This window comes from Lontra canadensis, unplaced genomic scaffold (assembly GCF_010015895.1).
Source record: "Lontra canadensis isolate GAN:19392208 unplaced genomic scaffold, GSC_riverotter_1.0 scaffold23, whole genome shotgun sequence".
Classification (NCBI taxonomy): Eukaryota; Metazoa; Chordata; class Mammalia; order Carnivora; family Mustelidae; genus Lontra; species Lontra canadensis.
This window is the reverse complement of record NW_022631017.1, coordinates 4,679,024-4,693,355: the sequence shown is the minus strand read 5'-3', so window position 1 is coordinate 4,693,355 and position 14,332 is coordinate 4,679,024. Positions and strand designations below refer to the sequence as shown.

The following is a 14,332-nucleotide window of genomic DNA, read 5'->3' as shown; positions in this document are numbered from 1 at the left end:
GACAGAGCGGGTCACCGAGCGCGGGGCGGGCGCCGGCGTAACCGGTTGCGGCCCCTCTCCCTCCGGCAGCGGCATTGGAGACCGGTTAGACCCAGTGCGGGCTGCGAGCTCCCGCCATGGCCCCAGCCCCGAGGTGAGAAGGCCAGGACCGGGACCGGGGTCGGGGGAGTTCCGTCCTCCTCCTGCATATCCGGCAGGTGCGCCGGGAGCAGAGGCGGCCGCTGGGCGGTGGGGCGGGGGCTGCGCGGTTCTCACGCGCCCCGCGGGTACGGGCGGAGAGAGGTGGGGTTAGGGTCCCTAATTGGGTTGGGGTGGGGATATACGCGGGGTCGGGCTCTGCGGTTTCCCGCGGAGTGGATGCTTTTATCGGACATTGGAGGTCACCCCCCAACTCCTCCACCCCCGCTGCACCCCCCCAACCATATACAGATGCCTCCAAGGTAAGAGACATGCCCGGAGCAAAAGGTAGAGGCAGAGTTCTGGGAAATTACGCTGGGAAGACCAAGCCCGGACGGAGTGAACCTCAACTCTTGGACCCTGACCCTCATTCTCACCCTCGAGTACACACCCACCAGGAAAGTGAGGGAAGTGAGAGGAGTCCGGTCCTGAGACGGCTGGATCCTGTCTTTATTTTAAATGTGGGTGTTTTGTTTATCATATCACTTTTTTGCATTTACTTTGATTAAAAAAAAAACTCAGTAAAATATTATTTATCTTGATCTCTAAATTTTTTGGTGTCCCCTTAAAATTTGCAATGCAGGCAAGTGCCTCATTGGCCTCTCCCTAGTCCCAACCCTGCCACGAGGCCATGGACACAGAGTCAGGAACAAAATGAGAATGCACAGTCATAAGGCAGGTGCTGGTGACAAACAGCCAAGCCAAGCCAAACCCAGATGGACACAGGCTGGACCGAATGTGAGGTGGTGGGGCGGCTTGTGGCCTAGAATAAGGAGGAGGGAGTCTGGGACAAGGGACAGTCTCAAATAGAGTGGGGAATGGGGAGAGGATAGGGGTGCAGCTGGATCAGCTCTTTTCACCCTACCACTGTGCCAGGGACCTGAGGGAGAAAAACATAAGCCAGGGCTGAGGGTGACAGGACTGGCTGAGGCTGGCCAGAAAAACTCGGGGCACAGGCTGGTGTGAGTTGAGGCCCTGCGGCTGTCCAGCAGAGGGCCCTGGCACCCAGCAACCATCTCTGGGCAGGGAAGGGCTCCAAAGGGGTGTGGATGCTGGCAGGGGGCCCAGGCAGGGTGAATGCCAGATGGGCTTCTCTCCAGCCGTAACAGTCCTGCCTATTGCCATCTAGTGAGCAGGCCAGGCCTCCACAGGGGTGGGGAGAGGAAACAACCTTCCCCTGTCTGGCCTGGGACCCTCACCACTTCCCTCCAATTTCTTTCCCCCTCCAGCCCCCTCTGCGCACAACCCCAGCCACTGGCCACCGGCCTGGCCATGCCGGGCAGATCTGTCTGACCACGAAAGCCTGCCACCCCCACGGGCCCAAAGAGGGAAATGAAGGTGGGGAGAGAGACTGGGGCCAAGGAAGAGGGAGAGACTGGACAAACACAGGATGGGAATGGGGGTGGGGAGACCCAGACATGAAGCTGCCCTCTAGTCGTGGGGCAGTGCCTAAAAAAATACCACCCGTACCCCTCTTCCTGCCCTCTGTTTGGTTAAGGCTGGAGGGTGATAGTGTGTCATGTCTCTGTGGGAAGAGCCGGAAGGCTGAGAACACCCCTTGTGGGACAGTCCACTGATCCCAAGTAGAAAAACTGCCCCTCCCTTCAGGGCCCAGTCTGTTTCCTGGCAGGAGAGTATGACTCTGCCTTATCCTTGATGGTAGTAAGGCTAATTGGTTGGGTGGGTTTTTTTGGGGGGGGTATTTATTTACTTATTTGAGAGGGAGGGAGTAGGAGAAGCAGACTCCCTGCTGAGCAGAGAGCCCAAGGAGGGACTTCATCCCACGACCCTAGGATCATGACCTGACCGGAAGACAGGGGCTTATAGACTGAGCCACCTCAGTGCCCCCTGCTAATTTCTAATTAGTGCCCATGACTTCTCCAGGGGACAGGTCTCTTGGGTAGTTGGGGCGAGGTGGGGTGTTGGCCTGGGTTGGACTTTCTGTCTTCACACCCCACCAGCCATTGTGTTATCCTCCACCACTGAGGGCTGCTATGGGGGCCCTCCCCTCCCCCCAACTTACTGGCCAAAAAGAGGGGAATCATTCCCCCCTCCCTTGAAGGTGCAAGAAGGGCTAACCAGTCCTCAGCATGCCCACCCCTTCCCACCTTAGCCCAGGGAGGATGTGGGACTCAGCAAGGCTTGGCCTCTTCCTCTGAGGACATAGGATTCACTCAGGAGGGAAGGCTGTTGGGGGCTTTTTCTCTTACCATCTCCAGCTGTTTCTTAGCTCTTCCAAAGTTCTGATTTTAGAAAGAGTGAATCTGGAGGGGCCTACAGACCTGTGCCTCTACCCCACCCACCACCCACCCCAAGACATGCACTCCCCTCCAAGTCCCAGTTGAGGTTGGTGTGGTGCTTGTATGTGGGTGTGGGTGTGTGTGTGTGTGTGTGTGTTAGAGGTAGGAAAACTCATGACTCAGGTCACTGACTGTTTTGATTGCGCAGAGAGGTCCCTTAGCGTGGGGGTTGGGAGAGCAGAGGGTAGGTGCGAATGGCAGAAAGTGGCACTAAAGGTCGTGGGCGCTGGAAAGGGAAAAGGCACCATGGAGAAAGTAGCGGGGTATCTGGGAGGGGAGTCCGCCCCGCTCTTGGGCAGAGGGTTGGGTGCAGGGACAGTAGAAGTTTCTGGACCCCCAGCGAGGAGCACACTAGGGATGATACCCCTCCAGCCCCGGGTTCCCCATAACGGGGCAGGGTTTGGTGTGGCACGGCTCTGAGGTCCTGTCTTCAAAAGTAAGGGAAGGTGTGGGCGCGGCGGCCGGGGGAAGGGGTTGGGGGGGGCTCGCATCCGGCGCCGCTGGGGGGGCGTAGCTGGGGCGGGGCCGCGGCGGCGCGGGCGGGGCGTAGGGGAAGCTGCAGCGGCGGGTGGTGGGGGGAGCGAGCCGCGGCCGCGGGCCGGGGCGGGCTCAGCGGAGGGAGGGTTTGAATGTGCTCCGGCCGGCGCGGGAAGCTGCAGAGAGGGCGCGCGGATCTCGGCGCGGTAGGACTCTTTGCTAGCAGGTGCTGCCCGGGTCGGGGGTCGGGGGTCGGGGACCGGGTGGGGGTCCAGGAACAGCCGGCGTGGAAGGCGCCTCTTCCCGCCGCCACGAGGGCAGGGAGGCCGGGCCTGGCCGCTACGCTGCGCGCAGTGGGGGCCCTGCTTCCCCCGCGCCGAACGTGCGGAGCCGCGCTGCACTTGGCGCGCCAGGGCCAGGGCGCGTGGGGACTCTGCGGAGATTGGGACCGGAGCGGGGCGTGGGCCACCTGGCTCCTGGGCCTGAAACCGGCGGTCGCCGAGCTGACCTTTGCAAGGGGCGGGCGAGTGAATGGGTAATCTCGATGGATCTTGCCGGTACAGGAGAGGGGCCGCGCGGGTAACGGCACTGGGTGGGGGTGAATGGAGATGCGGGCCGGCGTCTTGGAGGTGAAGGAGCTGTCTGTTCCTGGCCTCCCCTTCCTGGGCTCGTCCTCATTTACTCCCAGAGAGGACTCTTCCTTAACTCAGAACCCCTGCTTTCCTTCTTAGGGAGAGAGTAGTGGTGGGTGAGGGCCGGCCTCAGCCCTGCCCATCACGCTTCCCAGGGCGATCCCTTTGCCCATTCCTCTTGGTAACCTCCCACTTGTCCTGCCTGTTGAGCTCTCCGTGCTGAGATGTGTGTGTTATGGGGAGTGGGGGATGCCTTACACATGAAGCTCTTGTCAGACTGGAGATGACCTCAGTCTCCCCACCCTGTTTTTTCGCTCATCTCCCAATATACAGGGCTAGCTGAGAAGCAGCCTTTATACCTACCTCTCCAACCCAGAAGGAGGCTAGAATAAGCTGCCCATTGAGTTGGAATTCCAGCGCACCCATTCACTAGCTCTGCGACCTTACACAAGTGACTCAACCTCTCTGAACCTCAGCTTCTGTTCAATGGAGACAATTTAGTACTAGCTTATGTGTGGTCGTTAGGGCAAGAGGGGAGCAGGTGGTGGCTGGCCCCACAGGCAACCCCAGGGAGTAGAGAATTTGATGCTACCGCAGAAGTGTGTCTAGAGCTGGGGTGCATGAGAGGTGCTGGAGGCCTCAGGATGGGGAGGTGCTCAGTCCAGCGGTTACTTTCAGGGCCCCATCCTGGCAGGCATGCTGGGGCATAGCTGGAGGGCCACCAGATGGCTCTGAGCTGGTATCAAATCCCTGGTTGCTGCTGGGCAAAGGCAGAGGCAAGAACAAAATACCTGGGCTGGCCTGCTGAATGTCAGGATGTAGGCAGGGGGGAGAGGCTCCCCTGGAGTTGCACTGTGCCCAGGACAGAGGTGGGGATGGCTGCGAACAGAACATGGTAGGGTAGCAGGGGTAGAGGGCTGAAATGAATACTTTGTTCAGCCTAAGGCAGATTTTTCTAAGGAAGGGGAGATACTCTATTCTCTCCACCCCAGCTCCCATATGGGTTGAAGCTATACCAGTTCTTTTACTTACTGCCAGGAATCTTGCCTGTGGGGGCGGGTGTGTGTGTGGGGGGGGAGCATGGGGTGTGCTGAGGTGTGAAGCTGGGAGTTCCCTTCCCTGCTACCTAATAGAAAATCTGAGTCCTGAGCCTTCTCTGGCAACTCCCGAGGGTAGATCCGTCTTGGCCCCATCCTTCTTAAAAACATAAAAACTATTGTTGCCATTCTGTCTGCCCCCCAACCCCCAGTGACTAGAACAGTGCCTGGCTAGCTTGCAGAGGTGCTCAGTCAATATTTGTTGAAAAGATGAATGGGGGGCACGTGGGTGGCTCAGTCATTAAGGGTCATGATCCCTGGGTCCTGGGATGAAGCCCTGCATCCGGCTCCCTGCTGAGCGGGGAGCCTGCTTCTCCCTCTCCCACTCCCCCTGCTTTTGTTCCTTCTCTCACTGTGTCTCTCTCTGTCAAATAAATAAAATCTTAAAAAAAAAAAAAAAGATGAATGAAGAAGCCCTCTGCCAATTCGGGAGGTGTGTAGGTGTGCTTCTCCTGTCCCCACCCTGCAACACCCTACAACCCACGCATGGGCTGGGGGGCTGAGGAAGGCCTTTGGAGAGTCTGGAGTTCATTCAGGGAGGGCTTGAGAAGAATTATGGGGAGGGGAAGAAAAAAGCCCCCTGAGGATGTTGGGGGATCCCTGGTGGTACGCGTCCATGTCTGCCTGTCTTCAGGCTGGGACCTGGAGCACGGGCTGTACCTGCGATTGCCCCACCCCGTCAGCTCCCCTGCTGAGGCTGCTGGGTCTCTTATCTCCCAGGCTTGCTACAGGAGCAGTTTTTATCTCCTGGTTGGTGTGTGTAAGAGATTTCTCAGAATGAGGCCAATCCCTCCCACAGCAAGGCCTGCGGGGTTCTCTCCGCATCCGCCCTCTGCCACTTTATTCATTCTGGACCCTTACCCAGGGGGAGCCCATGGACAAGGCCTGCTGCCGGAGCCTGAGCTAGGACGACTTCCCAAGGACTGCCCAGGCCCCCTCTGCTCTGAGCCTTCTGCTGGCAAGTCTGGGCATCTGGTAAGTGCTGGCCCAGACCTAGGCCCAGGCCCAGGTGGTTGGGGAAACAGGCCTCACCCTGAACAGCAGACCTGGCTCCAGAGCTAGGCCCGCACGTGGGGGATGCGCCAGCACACGCCTGCCTAGCTTGCTGTGCTACCCAAAGGGAAAGCTGTCTCATCTGGTGCCAGGGTGCCTCTCTTACACGAGTGGGAAGCAGGAGTGGGGATACTGAGGGGGGAGGCTAGGAGCTTTAGGTCAGGCCTGTGCCCCTGCTCCTCCAATCTTCCCTTCAAGTTTGCTCTCAGAAAGGGGAAGAGAACAGGGGCCTGGGAGTGAGTCAGAGAGGAACCAAGGGGGGATGGGGTGACCCTGGGGCCAGGACTGGGGACGAGGGGGAGGGGCAGGCTTAGTTGTGGGAAGGGCTGTGTCCCCACATGGTAGTGAAGTGTTTTCCTGGAAACATGGCCAGAAACTAGGAAACCCTTGGGCAGTGACAAAAAAGGAAGGTTAAAGTGCCCTCTGCAGAGAGGCTGGAGTCTGGGGTCCCTCCAGGAGGGCACAGGAACCCCAGAGCCCAGTCTTGCCATGACTACAGGGCCCCCCCCCAGAAGGTGTGAAGGTCAGACTTGCAGAGAAGGGCTGGGGAGAGGCATCTCTGGCTTCAGTCCTCTTTCCCTACAGGCTCGAGGTTCTGCTGCTGCTGCTGTAGCAGCAGCAGCTGCAGTGAATGTTTGTTTTGTGCCCTCCCTCCTCCCCTCGCCCTCTTTGCTCTGACTCCTGTTTCCCTCCTCCTGTCCCTCCTTCCCTTCCATTATCATTGCAGTCCCTGACCCCTCTCATCCTCTTCCCTTCCTTCTTTGCCAGGCCTTCCCTCCCTCTCGCTCAGACTTCCTCCTCCTCCTCCTCTCCTGCTCGCCACGCTCCTGTTTCCCAGCTTACAAACTGCTTCGGCTGCTGGATAAAAATAGCGGTGGCCAGGCTGGGAGCCAGGTAGAGCCTGAGCAGGCAGGGGGCCCCACAGCGCTGGCCAGAGGGGTCAGATTGAACAGTCCCGAGGGGCTGGGCAGGGAGGGGGCCCTTCTGGACTCTTCAGCTCACCTGCTCTGTGCCCTGCCCGCTGCCTACCCCACGAGAGTCTAAAGAGGTCTATGGGGAAGCAGGGCCAAGACGTGGCCTCACACTGCTTCTGCCCCCAGCAAGCGCCAGAAGGAGGGAGCTCTCAGCCAGGCAAAACCGAGAACGCTGTCACCATGACAACCAGTCACGAGCCTCAGGACAGGTAAGGGGACCTGGGCTGGGCATCCAGGGGAACTGACATGGGTCTCCAAGGGGGGCTGGGTGCTGCGTCCTTTGGAATTTGGGATTTCCACTGTTGACTGGCTTTCTGGCAAAGCAATGTGAGTCAGGTCTGCCTGAGGGGCAGAGGCCATATGTGCCTTCACTGGGGTGCCTTTGGGGAGGGCTGGGATGGGTGGGCGGCGCAGCCCCTCCCTGGCCTCTCAGTGTTTCCACTGTTGCTCTCCAGCTCCCTAGCAGCTTCCAGCTCCTCCTCCCATCACTCTGGGGAAATATTTGGCGGCACCCCTCGTTCCAGAGCACATCTGGCAGAACTGCCCTCTCCCTCCGGCCTGGTGTTGAGCTTCTGCCTCAGATGACCCTGGCCTACCCTGGTCCTTGAGCTGACCTTGCTCACTCCCCACCTCTGGAACCTATTAGCTCCTTTAAATTAGACCCACCACCATGATCATGCGTATGTGTTTGCGGCGGGAGGAGGCTGTAGCTTGGTTGAAGCTCTCCAAGGAATCTGGGAACCAAGATAGTTGATGAAGTTCTGCCTGCCTGCGGTCCCAGACTCCTTCAGCCCAGGCCCCCCAACCACATCCTCTCACCCCTGCCCGTCCCGTCTTCCTCCTGTGCCAAAAAGGCTGCCAAACGAGGCCACCTCTGGCTGTGGGACCTCAGGCACATAGCTTAATCTCTCCTGGACTATTTCCCACCTGTAAAATCGAGGTGGGGTTTATTTGGATGGGAGGGAATTTAAGGAGACCTAGTAAGGACAGGCCCCAGTGCGGTGGCTTCCTGTTTCCTCCATTCCCAGGCTGCCTGTCCTGTCAGAACCTCACGATCGGTAGCAGTTCTGGAACCCCTCTCGCATCTCCGTGCACCTTGGTGCCCTCCTCCAGCCCTGCTCTAACCATCTGTTCTGGGCAGCCTTGGCCAGGAACTTCTCCCTTCATTCTGGGCCTCTGAATCAAGCCCTCAGCTGTGTTCTTCAGGGTCTCCAGTAGATGAGGCGTGGGGGCCGTTGGGGGCACTGTATTGGAATGGCTCAGAAGGCCACACTCGGGCACTCAGCCGGGACTTTCCTGTGTGAGGCCAGACCCTGCACTCTGGCCAGATCTGTTTCTTCCCTGCCCTGGGCTTTGTCGCTGCCACTGGGGCAAGAAAGCAGGCATTCGCTGTGGGGAGGATATGGCAGACACATTTGGAAACTACGTTGGGAAGGCCTGGGGCTGCCTGGGGGAGGCTGGCCCATCCCACACATGCCCTGAGGTGTAGGGCTTTGGGGCAACGCCCCGGCCAAAGCTGGGAGGGGGGGCACTTATTTACTCCTGGCGGCCCACATGATGTCCAGTGGCCTCATATTGCCTGGCCTCCCCTGTGTGGTGTGACCTACAAAGCTAGTTCTGTCTGGACTGGGGAAAAACAGCTCCCTCACTTCCCAGCCACCCCAAGTTACCCCACCCTCCTATCCCACTAGGTCTGGAGTGGTCTGGGAGTTTCTTGACCTCAAACTCCTCTTTGGGGAGCCACACAGTCCCTGCCCAGACGGCATAATCACTTCCAGCCTGCCTCGTGGGGGTGGAAGACACTTGGCTGTTTCACCCGCCCGCCCCCAACCTTCAGCAGGATTTCCAAAACCACCTCCGGATGTGTGGGTCACACTGGTTCCCAAGCCTGCAGGGTCCCCCGAGTCTTCGGGGCTGAGAACCAAGGTCCTGTTGGCCATGCCTTTCAGCCTTGTGTCCCTCCCTGGCCCTCCTCCTCCTGTGGACTTGTCTGCCCTTTTCCCTATCCCAGAACGCTTTTCATTCCACATAAACCCATAGGAAGGCTCAGGCACATGGAAATAAACACGGTTGCCTGTATCCTGGGACAGCGGGAGACCCCAAAGGTTGGGGAGGGAAGGAGTTTTTAGGTTTGATCTGGGAAGGAGGGTGGGATGGTGTGTCACTTGGCCCCCTTTTCCTCTCCCATCCTCAGGTACAAAGCTGTCTGGCTTATCTTCTTCATGCTGGGTCTGGGGACGCTGCTCCCGTGGAATTTTTTCATGACAGCCACTAGGGTGAGAGTGGGGGGATGGGGTTCCAGAGGCCACGTAGGGCCTGGCTGCTGTGTACTTGGGAGTGCCAGGAGAGAAACCTCAAGGTTTCTGTCTTGCAACCCCCACAGTATTTCACAAACCGCCTGGACGAGTCCCAGAATATGTCCTCAGTCACTGCGGAGCTGAGCAAGGACACCCAGCCCTCAGCCACCCCCACAGCGCTCTCCCCAGAGCGGACCTCGCTCAGTGCCATCTTCAACAATGTCATGACGTTATGCGCCATGTTGCCCCTGCTGTTCTTCACCTGCCTTAACTCTTTCCTGCATCAGAGGTGAGCGCTGGGGCCCCTGGCCTGACCCCTCGCTACCTCTCGCTCTCCCTGGGCTGAGCCCCACGCCTCACTGCCCTGGCCTCTGGGCAGGATCCCCCAGTCTGTTCGGATCCTGGGCAGCCTTGTAGCCATCCTGTTGGTGTTCCTGATCACCGCCGTCCTGGTGAAGGTGCAGCTGGATGCTGTGCCCTTCTTCATCATCACCATGGTCAAGATCGTTCTCATCAACTGTAAGCAGGGCTGGGAGGGAGCAGAGATCTTCCCACATCCCCCCACCCATCCTTCAGACCCACTACCACAGTCAGCTAGGAACAGAGCCCCTTCCTCCCCCTGGAGGGGATGGATGCCATTGGGTGATCAGGGCTCCAGAGACCCGAGCGGGTGCGGACCAGGGCTGGGGGGTGGGACAGAGAGGGCCATTTGGTGTCACAACTCCTCTGGAACCTGTGTTCCCACGGGTCCCTGCACCCCCCCTCCCCCGCCAGCAAGTCCCCGTCTGCTCCCTCTCCCCTGCTGATGCCCGCCTTATGCCTCCAGCGTTCGGCGCCATCCTGCAAGGCAGTCTGTTCGGTCTGGCTGGCCTCCTGCCCGCCAGCTACACGGCCCCCATCATGAGTGGTCAGGGCCTGGCAGGCTTCTTCGCCTCGGTGGCCATGATCTGTGCCATCGCCAGTAAGTGTTGCCGCCTGTGTGTCTGCCTGCCTGCCTGTGGGTCTGGTCATGGGGTGGGGTGGGGGGGACGAGGACATCTCTGCTCTCTCACATGCTCCCCGCAGGTGGCTCAGAGCTGTCAAAAAGTGCCTTCGGCTACTTCATCACTGCCTGCGGGGTTATTGTTCTGGCCATCATCTGTTACCTGGCCCTTCCCCGACTGGTAAGCAGGTGGAGAAAGTCTGGGGGTGGAGGTGGGGTGGGGTCCAGGGCTCCCAGCCAGTGGTGTTCTGGAATCCAAACCTGGCATAGGGGGCCGGAATTCTGGATCTTCCATCTCTGAGTCCACTTCCCCTATGCCCCTCACTTGGCAGGAATTCTATCGGTACTACCAGCAGTTCAAGCTCGAAGGGCCTGGGGAGCAGGAGACCAAGTTGGACCTCATTAGTAAAGGTCAGAATAGCCTGCAGAAGCTGGGGTGGAGGGTGGCCTTCCCAGCACGGGGCAGCCTGGGCGCAGAGGGCAAGAAGGAGTGTGCCATATTGGCTAGTGGTGATAAGCCAGAAGCCAAAGCGAACTGGGGTAGGGATGACGGGAGCAGTAGGAAATAAAGGCTAGGAAAGCTGAAAGGGGCGAAGAGGCTGGATAATGGGAAAGCAATTTCAGATTCTTGGAATAGGACCTGAGGTTCCTGGGGGAGGTCAGGACCCCTGGGATTTGTGCAGTGGGATTTACAGGTCAGGGAGGTATGGGCTAGGTATTAGGGTATGACTCTCCCCCAGGGAAGGGGTGTCCACCCCGAGCTAACCCCAGCCCTTTGTGGGAATGTTTGTATCCTCTCTTGTTATTTGTCCTCCCTGCAACTTGATGTTCCCACAACCTGGGACTCCCCCCCCCCCCCCCCCCCCCAGGAGAGGAACCAGTAGCAAACAAAGAAGAGTCCAGAGTTCCAGCCCCCGGCTCTCAGCCCACCAACCAAGGCCACTCTATCCGAGCCATCCTCAGAAATGTATGTGGGGCATGGGTGTTCTGCCCTCTGCCCCTTACCCTCTTTTTCTCCTACTTTTGCCCCTCCGGACCCATGCACTGTCCATCCTCTCCCTTTCCTCCCTGAGACTGGCCACTCCCCTGGATTCTGGTCTGTGTGGTGTGTGTGTGTGTGTGTGTGTGTCGGGGGCTGGGGATTCTGGGTTCTTTGTTGCGCAGCTGCTATGAAGACACGGGCCTGGCTCCCTTCCCTCCAGATCTTAGTCCTGGCTCTCTCCGTCTGCTTCAACTTCATGGTCACCATCGGGGTATTTCCCGCCGTGACCGCTGAGGTCAAGTCCAGCATCGCGGGCACCAGTGCCTGGGGTGAGGACACCATGGGCTCCCAGGATGGGGGCAGACTGGGGCTAGAGCAGGTTTGGGAATGGGCTTCTGTCTCCCTGGCAAAACTCTCCAGGTCCATTTGCCCTTCCCTGGGCTGGAAACATGTCCTCCATTTTTACAGCTAGGGAAACTGAGTCCCAGTGAGGGTCAGGGTTGCTGAATCCGTTTCTCTGGACCTCATAACCACCCCTGACTCTACTCTTCTTTTTCCAGGAGACTACTTCATTCCCGTGTCTTGTTTCTTGACTTTCAATGTCTTTGACTGGTTGGGCCGGAGCCTCACTGCTGTATTTACGTGGGTAAGTGGGAGAAAGAGATGCCCAGCCCCTGTACAAGGCTAGAGTTCAGCCAGAGACCCAGAAAGGGAACCAAGAAAGTATGGTGGTAATGGAACCATGCTTTTTAAAAAAAAAAAAAGGAAAGAAAGAAAGAAACCAAACCAAGACGTAATCTATGTATAGCAAGTTCTGCTAGTCTTCAGTGTACCAGTTACTGACCACCCCCTCCAATACCCAAATGTAGTGAGGTCCGGATACAGAACATTTCCAGCCCTCGAGATGGCTCAGCCATGCCCCCTCACAATCAGTACGCCCTCAGGGTGACCAGATCCATTCAGATCCCGAAGGGCCCCGTGTGGAGCACTGGGGGCCAGCCCAGGCTCAGGCGCCCCCTGCACCCCTTGCTCCCCCATAGCCTGGGAAGGACAGCCACTGGCTGCCAAGCCTGGTGCTGGCCCGGATGTTGTTTGTGCCCCTGCTGCTGCTGTGCAATGTCAAACCCCGCCACCACCTGGCTGTGGTCTTTGAGCACGACGCCTGGTTCATCATCTTCATGGCCGCCTTCGCCTTCTCCAATGGCTACCTCGCCAGTCTCTGCATGTGCTTCGGGCCCAAGTGAGTGGGGACCCTGGTGGCATCAGGCAGGACCTAGAGCTCCAGTGTGGCCACTCCAAGGAGGGAGAGGGGGCACCGGGAGACTCTCGGATCCTGGATGGGCATGTAGGTGAAGGGGTCGTGGTGGAGGGCGGGGCACCCCAGGGTACCCGGGGGGAGATGTGGGAAGGTGGGAGACAGCCCCCGTTACACATTCCCCCAAGAGAGAGAAGCCAGATTGGAGGTGGGAAAGTAGGACGGTTGTCAGCAGAATTCTGTGCTCAGGCAAGTCTCCACATCACAGATGCTCTGGGGGGGGCGAGTGAGGCCGGGGAGCTGGGGGGTTCCTGGGGCCATTCTAAGGAAGCCTTGCCCTCCTGCCTTCAGGAAAGTGAAGCCGGCTGAGGCAGAGACAGCTGGAGCCATCATGGCCTTCTTTCTGTCTCTGGGCCTTGCACTGGGGGCTGTCTCCTCCTTCCTGTGGCGGTCTATTGTGTGACCATGGATGGACAGAAGGACTGCACTGACCACCTGCTCCTTCGGCCTTTCTTCCCCTTGAGGGATGGGCAGGGGAGGTCTGGAGGTTTTCTCTTTATACCAGCTTCTGCTTTCTCACGGCCTGTTCTGGGCCTGGGTGTCCAGGCCTCGAGGAGGGAGCCTCTACGGATGGACAGTGGGGACATTGTGAGCCTGAGGGTCAGAATCAAGGGAGGGCAAGCAGGCTCTGCATCTGTTCAAGTCGCCTTCAGCCACCCTCCCCCCTCCATCACCACGCTTGGCTCTGACTGATCCCTGCTTGAGCACGGCAGCAGAGACTGGTAGACTCAGAGAGAGAGAGTATATGTGTGTGTCTATCTGTTCATCTGCCTATATACCAGCAGTGGTTAGGGCCCAGGACTGTCTGTCCAAGGTCCCATTGGATAATCTTTCCATATTCTCCCCATGTGCCTCCTCCCCCGCCATTTCCATGCCCCTCCCCTGCTCCCCCTGCCTTGTTCCTACCAGTCATGCACCCTGTACAGTTGCCATTGTACTGCCTTTTTTTTATATTCAACAGAAACCAGGTGCCTTCAGAGGCTCTCTGATAAAATAAACCTTTTTCTTTTTTTCCTCCTTCCTCCACGGCTCCCTGTGTCCTCCAGCCACAGCTCCATACCCTAGAGAGGGCAGTGGGATGGCAGTGTGAATCTGGGGGATGAGCATGACCCAGCTGAGCCCTGGCCAGCACTGGGCCTGTGTCCAGTGGTGGGGGTGGGTGGCAGTTAGTCCTCTCAGCCTCAGAGGGTCTGCAGTGCCCCCTGCTGGGGCCACAGAGGAGGGACAGGCCTGGAGCCAGGACACCCAGACTGCTGGCGGAGACTGAAAAAGGCCGTTTTTTCTTTGCTGCTCAATTCCTTCTTTCACAGGACTGGGCTTAGAGACAGTGCCCCATCTTTCTTTGGTCTTCACTGCCACCCCCACCTGTCCTCACCCCTCAGTCACAGGAATAAACCTGCACACCTGGCCCACTCCCCGCCTCCCACAAACGTCCCCTCTCCTGGCTGCACTCCCATACCTCCAGGCAAGAAGAGGCTGCAGCTGCCCGCCCCCTACCACCCATCTCCAATCTGGCACTCTGCCCTGACACCTGGGGGACACGGGCCTGTGTGTCCTTGCCTGGAAAACCACCCTCCTCCCCCGTTCTTCTCCTACTCGGTGGGATGGTGTGGAACTGTAAGTGGCTTCATGGAGGGAGCCATACCGTTGGATCTCCCTTCGTGGAAATGACTGTTCTTGACCAGAAGTGGGAACAGAGTTCTGGCCAATGTGGGGAGACAGACACACACTCTGACCCTGGCTACAGCCCAGGAGGCTCCCTAGTCCCTGACCCACAGATAGCTACAAATTGGCATCTCTGTCAGGGCTTTTGTTTCTCAGTTTAATTTAGTTGAAGGCTTCAGGCCACATTAAGGGCTCTTAGAACATTTTTAGGGCTGTTTGATGAGCTCAGAAGTTCTCAGGGGGTAGGGAAGCATATCATTATAAACGGAGGACTGGAGTCCGTGAACTCCAAGGGTACATGTCGAACCAAGCTATATATATCCAAGGTTGGCAGAAAATAAGGTACTCCTTTCCTAGCAGATTTACAGGCAGGGGTACCCT

General features: G+C 58.3%; 1 protein-coding gene across 3 annotated transcripts; it reads left to right on the top strand.

The window, feature by feature from the left end:
• The first annotated feature begins 3,072 nt into the window (after window positions 1-3,072).
• Window positions 3,073-13,308, top strand: SLC29A1 (solute carrier family 29 member 1 (Augustine blood group)). 3 transcript variants are annotated; one of them, XM_032862053.1, is made up of 14 exons: window positions 3,074-3,180; window positions 5,549-5,658; window positions 6,837-6,919; window positions 8,905-8,986; window positions 9,094-9,296; window positions 9,387-9,526; window positions 9,834-9,968; window positions 10,073-10,170; window positions 10,322-10,400; window positions 10,859-10,956; window positions 11,192-11,300; window positions 11,532-11,617; window positions 12,012-12,211; window positions 12,578-12,689. In XM_032862053.1, exons 3-14 carry the CDS (start codon window positions 6,891-6,893, stop codon window positions 12,687-12,689), a joined length of 1,371 nt encoding a protein of 456 aa, XP_032717944.1. In that variant the 5' UTR covers window positions 3,074-3,180; window positions 5,549-5,658; window positions 6,837-6,890. The 3 variants fall into 3 exon arrangements, with proteins under 3 accessions (XP_032717945.1, XP_032717944.1, XP_032717942.1); XM_032862054.1 differs by lacking the exon at window positions 5,549-5,658 and having other exon boundaries at window positions 3,073-3,180; XM_032862051.1 differs by lacking the exons at window positions 3,074-3,180; window positions 5,549-5,658 and having other exon boundaries at window positions 6,818-6,919; window positions 12,578-13,308.
• The last annotated feature ends 1,024 nt before the right edge of the window (window positions 13,309-14,332 follow it).

Bases quoted from the DNA above. Each gene is read 5' to 3' on its own strand.
- SLC29A1 (XM_032862051.1), top strand. From the start codon at position 6,891: ATGACAACCAGTCACGAGCCTCAGGACAG. The intron at 9,297-9,386 runs GTGAGCGCTGGG...GCCTCTGGGCAG, and splicing joins AACTCTTTCCTGCATCAGAG to GATCCCCCAGTCTGTTCGGA. The intron at 10,171-10,321 runs GTAAGCAGGTGG...CTCACTTGGCAG, and splicing joins ACCTGGCCCTTCCCCGACTG to GAATTCTATCGGTACTACCA.